We start from the raw sequence: 12,028 nt of genomic DNA, 5'->3' as shown, positions 1-12,028 counted from the left end.
CTTATCGCCATACGTGGACCTGTTCAAGTCCTTCGTTCAGACAGGGGAACAAATTTTATTGGTGCTGCGAAGGAGCTGAAAGTCAATGTCATCAATGTGGAAGAAGAACACCTTCATACCTTTCTCAACGAACAGAGAACGACCTGGATCTTCAATCCTCCCCACTCCTCTCACATGGGAGGAGTGTGGGAACGCATGATAGGGACAACAAGACGCATATTGGATGCGATCCTTCTTGATTATGGATCTAGGAGTTTAACTCATGAGGTTCTCACTACATTTTTAGCGGAAGCCTCTTCCATTATCAACTCAAGACCTCTAGTGCCAGTGTCTACAGATCCTGAAAATCCCCTTGTGTTATCCCCTTCAACTCTTCTTACTCAGAAAACAGGCAATAAGGATGTGATATTCGCTGATCATGAAAACAAAAACGAGCTATTACAGACGCAGTGGAGGAGAGTTCAACATCTTGCATCAATTTTCTAGAAACGGTGGAAGACTGAATATTTGAACACTCTACAGATGCGCCGTAAATGGAATTCACATCAAAGAAACCTATCGCCTGGTGATGTAGTTTTATTCTGCGACAAAGAACTTTCCCGCAATTCTTGGCCAATGGGTATAGTTACTAAGGCTTTACCAAGTGATGATGAACTTGTGCGTAAAGTGACAGTTCGTGTAATCGTGAATGGTGAACCTAAAAACTATGTGCGACCAATTACTGAACTTATCGTAATTCTTGAACAGTGATCGTTTAGTGAATCTTACTTATAATTGACTGTGTTTCAATTTGAAAATGGACTGTGTTTCAGTTTATATTACATGTAACTTAACAAATTGTCATATTTAGGGTGCTTAAAAGTTTATTATAGAGTGATATTTTCTATATCAGGCGAGGAGTGTGCCGTCTTGTAGCCGGAAATTTTTTATCCGGTACGGCTTGGTTTTTTCTTTTATTGTTTACTTTCTATTTCCTAACTTGTATATTGCACGGGTTTTTTGGATCACTCGTCGTCCAACCTCAGGTCTGCACAGTCATGCACTGTTTTTCTAGTCTGCCAACAATGTAAGTATCTGAAAGTCATTATCTTTGAGTCTTTTTGTTGTTAGGTTATATTTTTTACTCTCTGCTATGTATTTTGATAAATTACAGTAGTTTTTTCTTACATATTTCTATGGTTTAGGTTAGGGGAGTTTGTTACATTTTCATGTATACATTTAGACTAGGTATATGTGAACTTCTCAGTCATGTAATGTTAATATACTGATAAAATTTAAGCTTCATTATACGTATTTACACATTTTCATGACATTATCTATTTTTTGGCTCTGTACATCACATTTATTGTTTTTTCTTTTCTTGTAGTTTTTCACCATGTTTTTGAATAAATATAATCATCAAACGACATGCGTTAGCTAGCTGTATTCAGGAGACAGCATAATAATAGTGATTGAAAAAAAATTCCACAGTCGTTGTTCGAGCAGAATGAGTAATAGACGCTTTTTTATTTTATTATTTTTAAATTTTATTTTCAGTTTACTCTCTATAATAAGATACATGTACTTTATATGCGTTTATTTACAACCAGGGACATATTAGCAACTATCGAAAGTCTCGGTTGACGCGATTTTAAAGATCGTTTTATGCATCAATTTTTTCTTATTCTTTTGAACATTAACACAATATCCTTTAAAAAATAAGGATTGTATTATTTTACTTCATTCCCGTATAGGATTATAATTATGATGGTGTAATTCTAACATATGCCGTGTCCACAATGACGGGAAAATCGGGTATTTATTTTCCTTATATATCATTCAGTTTTGAACATGATAATTCAATATTTATGAAACAGATCCGTATCAGCAAGAACATATTCATTTGCTTTAATCAGTAGCAATGTTTTTACAAGATTTTTTTTTGATATTCGAACTTATTATTCCACAACAATTGACAAGTAAGTTCTTATTTTAATGTCTCTCGTTGATACGGATGCTTTAAGCGATGTGGTACTTAATGTGGGAGGAAAACGCAAACTTAGCATTTCTTTTTCAAAACACGCATGATATTTTCTTTAGTAAATGTAATCATGGCAGTTAAGAAGCTGCTAATCCTAATAATGTACAAACGTCCTTTTACAACTATTTTTTTTGGAGATGAAAAATGTCATTGTTGTAAGATGCAAATTATATCAAAATATATATATATATATATTGTCAGTTATTCATTAAAACAATGCTTGTTGTCAATTGTCTAACCGACTCATCCATTTTTCTAATCTATAAACCTTCCTACTCCATATTTGGTATAAAATGTCACCACTGCACACGTTCTTTGCGAAGAACGAACTGCAAATACTTTGCAGAACTTCTTCCACAATTGTACCATTTCCTATTGATGTTCTCTCTGTAAAAACAAAGGCAAAAGCTGGACAAAATTTTTCTTACGTGGCACCTATTTCAAGTAACACAGAGTGAATGATTCTTGTCGTCAAACATAGCGTACTTACACTAAAGTATAGTGACGGCTGAGTGCTTCCAGTTTACAATAAACTTTGTATTAAATGTTTTCAATTGGAAGAGCAAACGTGCATTAAAGGAAGAAAATAGGAGTAAAATACAAAATGCACAATCCTGTATAAAAATGAAAATAAAAAAGCTGTTTACACAAACCGATAATTTAAAACAGAAATACCGGTAGCATGCCGGTAGATGGAATCGAACAAGGACACAAAAAACGTCCTATGTAATGTAGCCAGCGGTTTAACCTACTGAGCTATCCAGAAGTTACTCATACTATTGTAAATATAGAACACTATTATTGAAATCAGTTTCAAAAATTTTTGACGGATTTTTGCAAAATTAAACTCCAGCGCCGGGGATGCCCCCAAAAAATTCTACCTTCATTTATTCCTTTGAACTAGACTGATCAAACTTTTTAGAGGCAGACTGGTCCTGAAGGATATCTAGGAAAAAAACCATGCAGAAATATACAGTTTCACTGAGAGAATGCTGTTTTAACAAACTTTGAAGATTAATAATAAAATTGCAAGAGCAATATGATAGGTTCAAAATGCAAATTCGAACAATTTAGAAATATGTACGATAAAAAATAACAAAAAAAAACTTTGATTTTAAAAAGTGATTTGTTCCGGGAAATCCATCTCCCCTATCGGTGAATTTAACTGTTTTTCGCAATAGATCCTTTGGATTACGACAAAAGAAACCCAGAACCTTCTTCGATATCTCGGTTGATGTAGTAAGTAAGAATGTACGTTCACTGTACCACGAGGAAGTCAATACAAATAGTATTTTAACAAACTTGGTAAGATGAAATGTACTATTAAAGATATACATGATTATATTCTTATTAGGCACCGGGTATAGTGCACACAATTTTTAGTTGCAGTTCCCTTACAGTTAGATCATCTTCTGGATATTTATGGTTTGTTTCTCTGAAAATAAAATATAATGAATTATTCATCACTGATTTACAGGAATGGCAACCGTTCCCCAAGAGATGGTACAACGAGGGATTACTCAACACCAACTCAGTGGTCAAAAAACAGGAAAACGTAAGATCTCATTTGCAGAAATTTATGAAGTTGTAAAATATAATTATGCTAAAGAAGATTCAAAGCAATATTTAAGTCAGAGTGATGCAAAATGGAAAAAATTAATAAATGCTTTTATTAGTAAAATAGAAATTACTGATCTTTTCTTAACAAGATGTAGCCTGCCAAGTTTTCCAGCAAAGTTACCTACCTTTTATTATAATATAATTACTTCATGGAAAATATTTAGAAATTGTATGAATGAAATCAGCATAAACCCACCCATTTTTACAGAATGCTTGTGGTTTAACAATTTTATATGCATCGACAATAAATCAATCTTTTTTTCTGAATGGTATAAAAATGGAATAATGTTTTTAAAAGATATTATTAACAATGATGGTTCTTTCTTAACTTTAGATGAGTTTTACGAAAAAATTAAATTTAAACCCTCTTTTCTTCAATACAACAGTCTCCTTTCCTCTATTCCAAATAACTGGAAAAACATGTCAAAGACAAAACACATCCTCCCCATAGCGAAGGGAATATAATGCACTCCTTGTCTGTTCAAGGAAAACTTCTACCATTAAGTGAATTAAAATGTAAAGATGCATATTGGATTTTAATTAACAGTTGCAAGGAAATTACTCTCTGTATCCAGAAATGGTCAGAAATATTTGAAGTAGAAATTCCAGCCTCTGATTATATAAAGATATTTAATTTACCTTTTCAGTGTTGCACACAAACTAACGCACAATCTCTTCAGCTCAAAATATTACACAGAATCATAGAACATAACAAGTCGCTTTTTAATATGAAATTGATTCCAAGTCCGAACTGTAACACAGACAACTGTAATGAAATTAACACTATACATCATAGATATTTCCAATGTAGAAGCATACAAATTTTCTGGAAAGATCTAATATATTGGTGGCAACAACATATAAAAAATGTCAATCACTTAACAATGCAAGATGTCATATTTGGTATCTACAAAGTAAAAAATGTTCCACTAAATTATTGTATTTTACTTGGAAAATGCTTTATACATCTAATTCATTCAAAATCTCCTGGCAAACAAATTGAGTTCATTGCTTTTAAAATTTTTCTAAGAAACAAACTTCATGCGAAAGAAAATTATCTTTGTTCGAAGAATCAAATGCTCATTTTTTATGAATTATGGCAGCCAATATTAGTTAACTTATAAACTGTAGTCTTTCAGTATTATATGGATTGTCTTGATTGTTTGAAGATTGCTGATTAATGCTTTGTACCATGTTAAAACTAAGATGCATGTATATTTTAGATCCATGTTAATATTTTAGCTCCATGTCCAAGGTACTCATATATTGATCTGTTTCAATGCCATTTATCATTTATTCTATTGTGAAACGTTTTGAATTATGTTCTAAAAATATATGTACCATGATTGTTGAGCCAATAAAATATTCACTCCCAAAAAAAAAATGTTTAAGTCAACACAAACTTAATTGCAAAAAATATGTTAAAAAGTTCATAATCTTGGTTGTATGTTTATTAAAATATAATACTGTAGTTTCATTAATATTTTGTAAGACATATAATACCCTTGATAGGCAATTTCATGAAAATTGGCTCTGTAAAAAAAAAGCTATTGTGCACTTACTAAACAATGTCGTCTATAATATAGCACTTTGCAAACATCATCCATTTTCAATATTATACTAATGAAATTCAAGTAACACTTTTTAGCTCACCTGGGCTGAAAGCTCAAGTGAGTTTTTCTGATCCATTTTGTCTGCAGTCTGACCGTCCATCCGTCCGTCTGTCTGTAAACTCTCACATTTTCAACATCTTCTCTAGAACCACTGGGCGAATTTCAACAAAACTTGGCACAACGCACCCTATGGCAAAGGGAATTCAGAGTTGTGAAAATTTGGAAGCACGACTTTTTAAAAGTAGAGATAATTAAAGTATAATTTTTAAAAAAAATCAAAATCATTTTCTTAAGGTGGCTCTATACACACACAGTTTATTCCAATTTTTAAAGAAGACCCCAAAACATATACATACCAAATATAAATCTGATGATAGTGATATTACATGTATTTTTAACGAATTTTTAAAATGTTTGTTCGTGTTTTTAAAAAATAAATTTTAAAAATTTACTTTAAAACTTGTGTGGAAGCATCCTCAGGTAGGGACTGGGTAGATTCAATTTTTTTTAAAATCATGACCCCCGGGGGTAGGATGGGGCCACAACCGGGGAGGGGGGGGGGCAATTTACATTGGAATATATAGAGAAAAACCTTTAAAAATCTTCTTTTAAAAAACCATTTGCCTAAAAAAGCTTTAACTTTATTGAAAGCAACCTTAGGCAGTGTAAATTAAAACTCGTTAAAGGTCATATGAAACGATTATTTTAACACTATAATTTTCTGGTGTGTGGCAGCATAAATACTTGAAATGACTAACGGGTGAATGTCTTTTTGTGGGTCACACAAGGAATGAACATAAAGTGGAAATGGTTGTAGAGAGGAGACCAATTAACCTCCTTCATATTATTTCAGATTTTTAAATCTTTAAAATAAATACATGTATGTAGCTGCGCAGTTCGACATCTGTTCTGAATCATTAAAAAAGGCATTGTCATGTTCATATATGCATAATTTTCAAACAAAATGACATGTGGGACTTCATATTTATTGTTTTTATGTCTTTTGGCATTATTTTTGGCAGAGACAAGCCAGTTCAAGAAATGATTACATTCTTATCCTCAAATGTACAAGATGGCTGCACATCCCCCTATAACATGATTAGATCAATTTTTAATCCATTGCTTTTTATTTATACAAGAATGTCCCCTTGTGTTTAGTATTCTAAAGTATTTACACTCAATAAATATTCCAATGCACACCATCTTTAATCTTTGCATTGAATTTACTTATTGATCACGTCTCGTTAAGGGTTTCCTAAATTTATATTAAAAAAATCCGTTTTTATGCGTAGATCTTTTCATCAAAGCATGCAGTACTTAGTTTAGAAAGCTCTAATGCGACAGGTACCTGTATATCTTTTTTTCAGAAATATAAAAATATTGAAACACTGACTAGGTGAAATACTAGAAAAGGGTGCTATAACTTTTTGTGATAATGATTACTTTGTAAAACTCTTGATTTCGTGGATTTAATTATCTAAGAAATCTACAAAAGTTTGTGATCAATGAATTAATAGTGAAATGATGATACTAATATTTGGTTCGGTAAACAGGAGAATAGACGTCGTCAACAGCAGCAACAACAGTCTTCGTCCGGGGCTGTGAAGTCCATTTGGCTGCCCCAGGCACAGTCCTCGAGTGGACAGGATGATAGAGAGGGCGTGCTCAACCACCCAAAGAGAGGTCGCATCCCCACCTACATATTCCAGGTAAATCTCACTCAGTTATAATAAAAAATAGAAATGAGGACATTGTAGCAGTATATTTTTAAAGTGGTTGAATAGCTAAATATGGGAAACCCTCGTGTTAAATTAAGTCTTCCTTTATAGGAAAGAGTTCCACAAGCAAGCATTGCCAGAAGATACAATGAAAATATGTTTTCCCCCATCTCTGTTTTGCAGAGAAAGCACAACGTTCACTGTTTCTACGACCACACCCAGGGCCAGTGGATGAGGCTGTCCATTGGGTGGGAGCTCCATCATGAGATGGTGGGTAAGCTGGTGGACCAGGTGGAGGAAGCCCTGCCCACCTGGGGGGACAGGCAGGACATATTGGCCCTCCTACGGCAGTGTAACTACGATCCTGACTTATGCATTTCGACATATCGCTATCTAGAAGGCGATGGTAAGATTATTATATTCTGCAAAACATTTGAATTCATAGAAGCGATTGCAGTAATATTACCGGTATATTAGAATTTCTTAAAAGTTTGACCCCCTTTACATTATCAGCTAAAATGTGTATAAAATAGGTCACTGTGTCTCATTAGAACAAGCAATTAAGGCATTTGGCCCCATTCACAAAATCAGCTATGTATAACACGTATCCATAATTTAGGTTTATGACACTAATTTGACCTAAACATTTTTTTAAAAAAATCATAATTGAATTGAAATTATTTTAGCCTGGTTAAAATCCCCCAAAACACACTAGGAGTCAAAAGCAGCCGAAGGAAGGAAGGACGAAACCATTGAATAACTAGAGTTTAGGAAGTGGCGAGTGGTCAACACTAGTCAGTGATCTGAGTGAAGAGAATTCAAAGAGGTCAAGATGTGGATTCTCTTTCTGTATTTATTAAAACAATAAAGTTATTTTGACTTTGGGTATAAAAGTAGCTAGCTAACATTGCAGAAAACATATAAATTATTTTTGCACATTGATTTTGGAATTCATAGCCCACGTGATGCACCAACGAACTTATTTAATTGTCTATATGTAGATTTATATCCGAGTTATTTAATTATTATCCATAAGAAGTGAGTAAAGGTGCATAAAATTAGTATTTACGATAAGGAAAACTAATTTTCCATATTTGCGAAAGTTACCATAGGTACTAGAACTTAATGGATGTCTGAAGTCAACCTGTGGAAGTCCTTAGAGTTAATTAAAGTAATTTACGCAAAGTCGACACTAGAAGTAGAAAAAAGACAGCAATGGACAGCAATACTTTATTAAGTAAATATAGCTATACTTGAACCCAAGTTAATTTTCGGTCAGCTAAACACTGCATTAAAAATTGGTGTTTTGTCGCGAAAATTTCAGTCTTGTAAATTTCTGTATGAATTACAATCGATTTTCTTAAGATATAAAAGAAGAAATACCTTGTCGTTGCACATGTACTTATTATTATTACCGATGCGTATTATTAATCCAAGATACGTTTTGTTTACGAACCTTAAACTATAGTTTACGATTTGTTAAGTACCATTTTCATCTGTAAAACCATATTTAAATTTTGAATGTTTACGATTATAAGATTTATAGTTTTGGCTGCCATATAGTTTACTTGTGTTATGAGTACTGTCATTTCTAGTAGATTGTTACAATTTTCAGTGAAATGACAGCTTGTGTTGTGTAATGTCAGTGAACAGTGTTACCTATGTCTTTTTAGTGCCGTCTATAATGTTAAGGATTATGTTTCCTCAGGGGCGAAAAAAAATCCACTAATAGGAACAAAAAAACTACTTATTGTACATTGTAGCCCCACTATTGTGGTACTATTTTTCACTTTCAAATAACTAGGTCAATGACCTACTTTTTATGCTAGTGACCTCTGAATGTTTATCGAAAACTTTGTTAAAATTTGTCAAAATTGTCCACCCTTTCCAAGGTTTTCCTTATTTTGTAATTATAAGAGATAATAAAACAATTTGTACGTCGATAAATGATAAAATACGAAAAGCTCTACTACTTTTATATTTTAATAAATCGTTTTAAGCTCATATGTTAAGTTTATTTTAGTCCGAATTTCCTCTATCAATTTTCAAAATTGTACCCATTTTTGAGTACAAAAATAATGACTAATAGGATCTCCAAACCATTGATTGCCTTAAACTGTCTTTATTGCCGTTAGTCGGTTGACATTAACATTTATAAGGTCAATGATAAAATTTTTCGAGATATTTTGTCTTGAATTGAATATATGTATTTAAAAGAATTTTTAAATTGCGCGTCTGCCAATGATATAAAATTGAACAGGAGTTAATGCAACCATAAAATATGTAAAATGGTATGAAAAACTCATAAAAACTTAACTTTTGCAATTACATTGCAACAAAAAAGTTTTTGAGAGAAAATAAGAAAAATTAAAAAAATAGTCCGAATTTCCTTTGTTTCAATATTAATCTACTTTTGTCGTAGCATATCTTCCTCAAATAAACAAAAGATGGATATCAATATCGATATTTGTTAATAACATTGTTATTTTGTGATTTTAAAACAACTTTAGACTTCAGGTTTTGAACTTTGTAAAAATATTTTGCATATATGCTGTAAACGTTCACTCCATGCTTTCATTCCATGCTGTAAATTGTCAGTACATGTTATAAAGTGACAATACATTGTACATGCTGTTATATATTTGTCAGTTTATATCTATGTGAACAAAAATCTGTTGATGGGAAAATCTTAATAACTTTGAGAACAAGTATATACTTTTGTTTGATTATACCCCCCGCAAAGAAAGTTTGGGGGGGTATATAGGAATCACCTTGTCCGTCCGTCCGTCCGTCCGTCTGTCTGTCCGTCCGTCCGTCTGTCTGTGCAATCGTGTCCGGTCAAAATCTTTCTTATAGAGAAACATTGGAAGTTCTTACTTCACACAAAGATTGCTTATGACCTGAGGGTGTGTCATGATCTTGAGCCAAGGTCATTTGGGCAAGGTCAAGGTCACTGGTAGAAAAAATGCAAAATTTATGTCCGGTCCATATCTTCCTTATGGAGAAACATTGGAAGTTCTTACTTCACACAAAGATTGCTTAAAACCTAAGGGTGTGTCATGACTTTGACCCAAGGTCAATCGGGCAAGGTCAAAGTCACTGGCAGAAAAAGTGCTAAATTCTGTCTTCGTCATGTCTTGTATTAATGGAAATATTAGAAGCTAAAATTTGACACAAAGCTTGCTCTTCTCAGGCCACACAAAATTATTTTTAGATTCTCATCCCCATCTCCCTGAAAATGGCCTCCCCCGATGAAATTTTTCTTTGGGAAAAAGAAGTGTGGAAGTTTTTTTTTTTTAAAAATCGGGCTTAGTTTACCAATAATTCAAAATGTTTTAATATTAAATGGCTGCTTGACATGTGGATTTCGTTTGATACGAGTCATGGTTGTTAACAGAAGGATGCAAATGTCCTCATGCATAAACAGTTAAATTAAAATAAAATGGGATTAAAGGATAGAAATTGCTTTGTTTACTACTACATGTATTAGCATTAACAGTTTTAAAAAATAGAGCAGTTGTTATTTATAGAAAATGGACAGTGAAATAGATTCATCCAGTATTTTCTATAATAACATAAATACACGCGTTATAATTTTTTTCTTAGCGGGGGGTATCAGTTGTGAGCTTGCTCACAGTACCTCTAGTTTGATTTTTACATCGATATTTTTTTTTAAAAAGTCCCATCTTCATGATAAAGCTGTTGTATCGTTGTTTAGAGTTTAGTAGGTCTTATGTTTTAAGCAATAAAAAGATTTCAGTTTTAAACTTGTGTTTTCGCTCTCAGCAATTTTGTATGTCAGTTAACAGAATTGAGTAGTTAGTTTAGATAATAGCTGCATTAATTTAAAAAAAAAAGCCCAAGAAAGATGTGTGATAGAGAAGGTGGAAGTTGTCTATTTTTCAATGTTGGTTAAAGTCTATGAACTGAGACAATCGCTGTACAGTGAGTTTTCAGGCTTTCCCACTGTACCAGTACACAAGGTTCACAGTTTTGGCTATCACTTTATGCTGCTTATTATGTAAACTGTCATTTCCTGTAAACCTCCAAATCTTTATATAATTTAAGTAGTTTGATAAATTTAAAGTGACAGCCTGTGTTGTGATTTTTTAGTGCAATTGTATAAACTTAATCTTCTTACAGCTGTCTATAGTGTTAATATTATATTGAAATACGTTGTGAACTGTCAATCGATAAGCATTTTAAAAAAATCCAATGCACAATTTTATCGTTTGAGCATGCTAGTGCAAATACATGTGTACGTGACGTTAAAAAGTTAAAAATACTAAGTGAAGAAACTTGGCAGGGTGTAGAAATGAGTACCAATTAGTTTTACGTAGATGGTCTTCATTAATCACCATTACTGATACATGTATTCAATTCATATAATCGGTTCAGGTGTCTTGAAAAAAACTTATTAAATTATCTCTGATATTCACTACTATTTGTTGAAAAGTTAAATAAAAAAGTATCACTTAAGGTGGCTTTTTTTGGTTTTATTGCAAATACTTTTTTCGCAATCTTGTAAAATACCTGTTATTTATCTACTTAAAGAAACTATTATGACAACATAAAACAAGATTTAATATTGGCACTACCGATAAAAATATTATTGTTTTTTACAATATACTATTGTTTTTGTTAGGTTTCTTTTTCTCTATTTTTCAATATTATTATTATTCTTTTTTTCTTAACATTTTTCTAAAAACTCAAATATCTCGAATATACTACAAGGGATTTTTATGAAGTTTTCACGAATAATACAAAATATCAAGGTCTTTTATCATGTACATTTTTGTTGATGACTTCACTTCCGGTCGGCCGTTATGTTCGTTTTTCTTTTTTTTATAAAGTGATCTTATATTCCCTTTTTCTCAAAAACGATTAAAGATTAATTTAAAGATAGAACATTGAAATTTTCAGGAATAATATATTTCTGAATTCTAAGTGCCGATCAGGTAAAACCATGATCGTCCGTCACTTCCGGTCCGTTCAAACAGCATTTTTAGAAAATAGTGTATTAAAAATATTTTCAAATAAAAAATTTACAATTTCTT

At 32.3% G+C, this 12,028-nt stretch overlaps 1 protein-coding gene across 1 annotated transcript in view; it reads left to right on the top strand.

Annotated features, from left to right (window-relative positions):
• Positions 1-8,483, top strand: part of LOC117682118 (uncharacterized) — a 43,606-nt gene extending 35,123 nt beyond the window's left edge. The window contains exons 11-14 of the mRNA XM_066080913.1: positions 3,498-3,575; positions 6,807-6,962; positions 7,155-7,377; positions 7,658-8,483. Coding sequence (XP_065936985.1) covers positions 3,498-3,575; positions 6,807-6,962; positions 7,155-7,377; positions 7,658-7,686 — 486 coding nt within the window. The 3' untranslated portion in view covers positions 7,687-8,483. The remainder of the gene's footprint in view (positions 1-3,497; positions 3,576-6,806; positions 6,963-7,154; positions 7,378-7,657) is intronic.
• Positions 8,484-12,028: the final 3,545 nt, after the last annotated feature.

Source organism: Magallana gigas, chromosome 4 (genome assembly GCF_963853765.1).
Source record: "Magallana gigas chromosome 4, xbMagGiga1.1, whole genome shotgun sequence".
Lineage (NCBI taxonomy): Eukaryota > Metazoa > Mollusca > Bivalvia > Ostreida > Ostreidae > Magallana > Magallana gigas.
The sequence above is the reverse complement of the archived record's forward strand: the minus strand, read 5'-3'. Positions and strand labels throughout refer to the sequence as shown.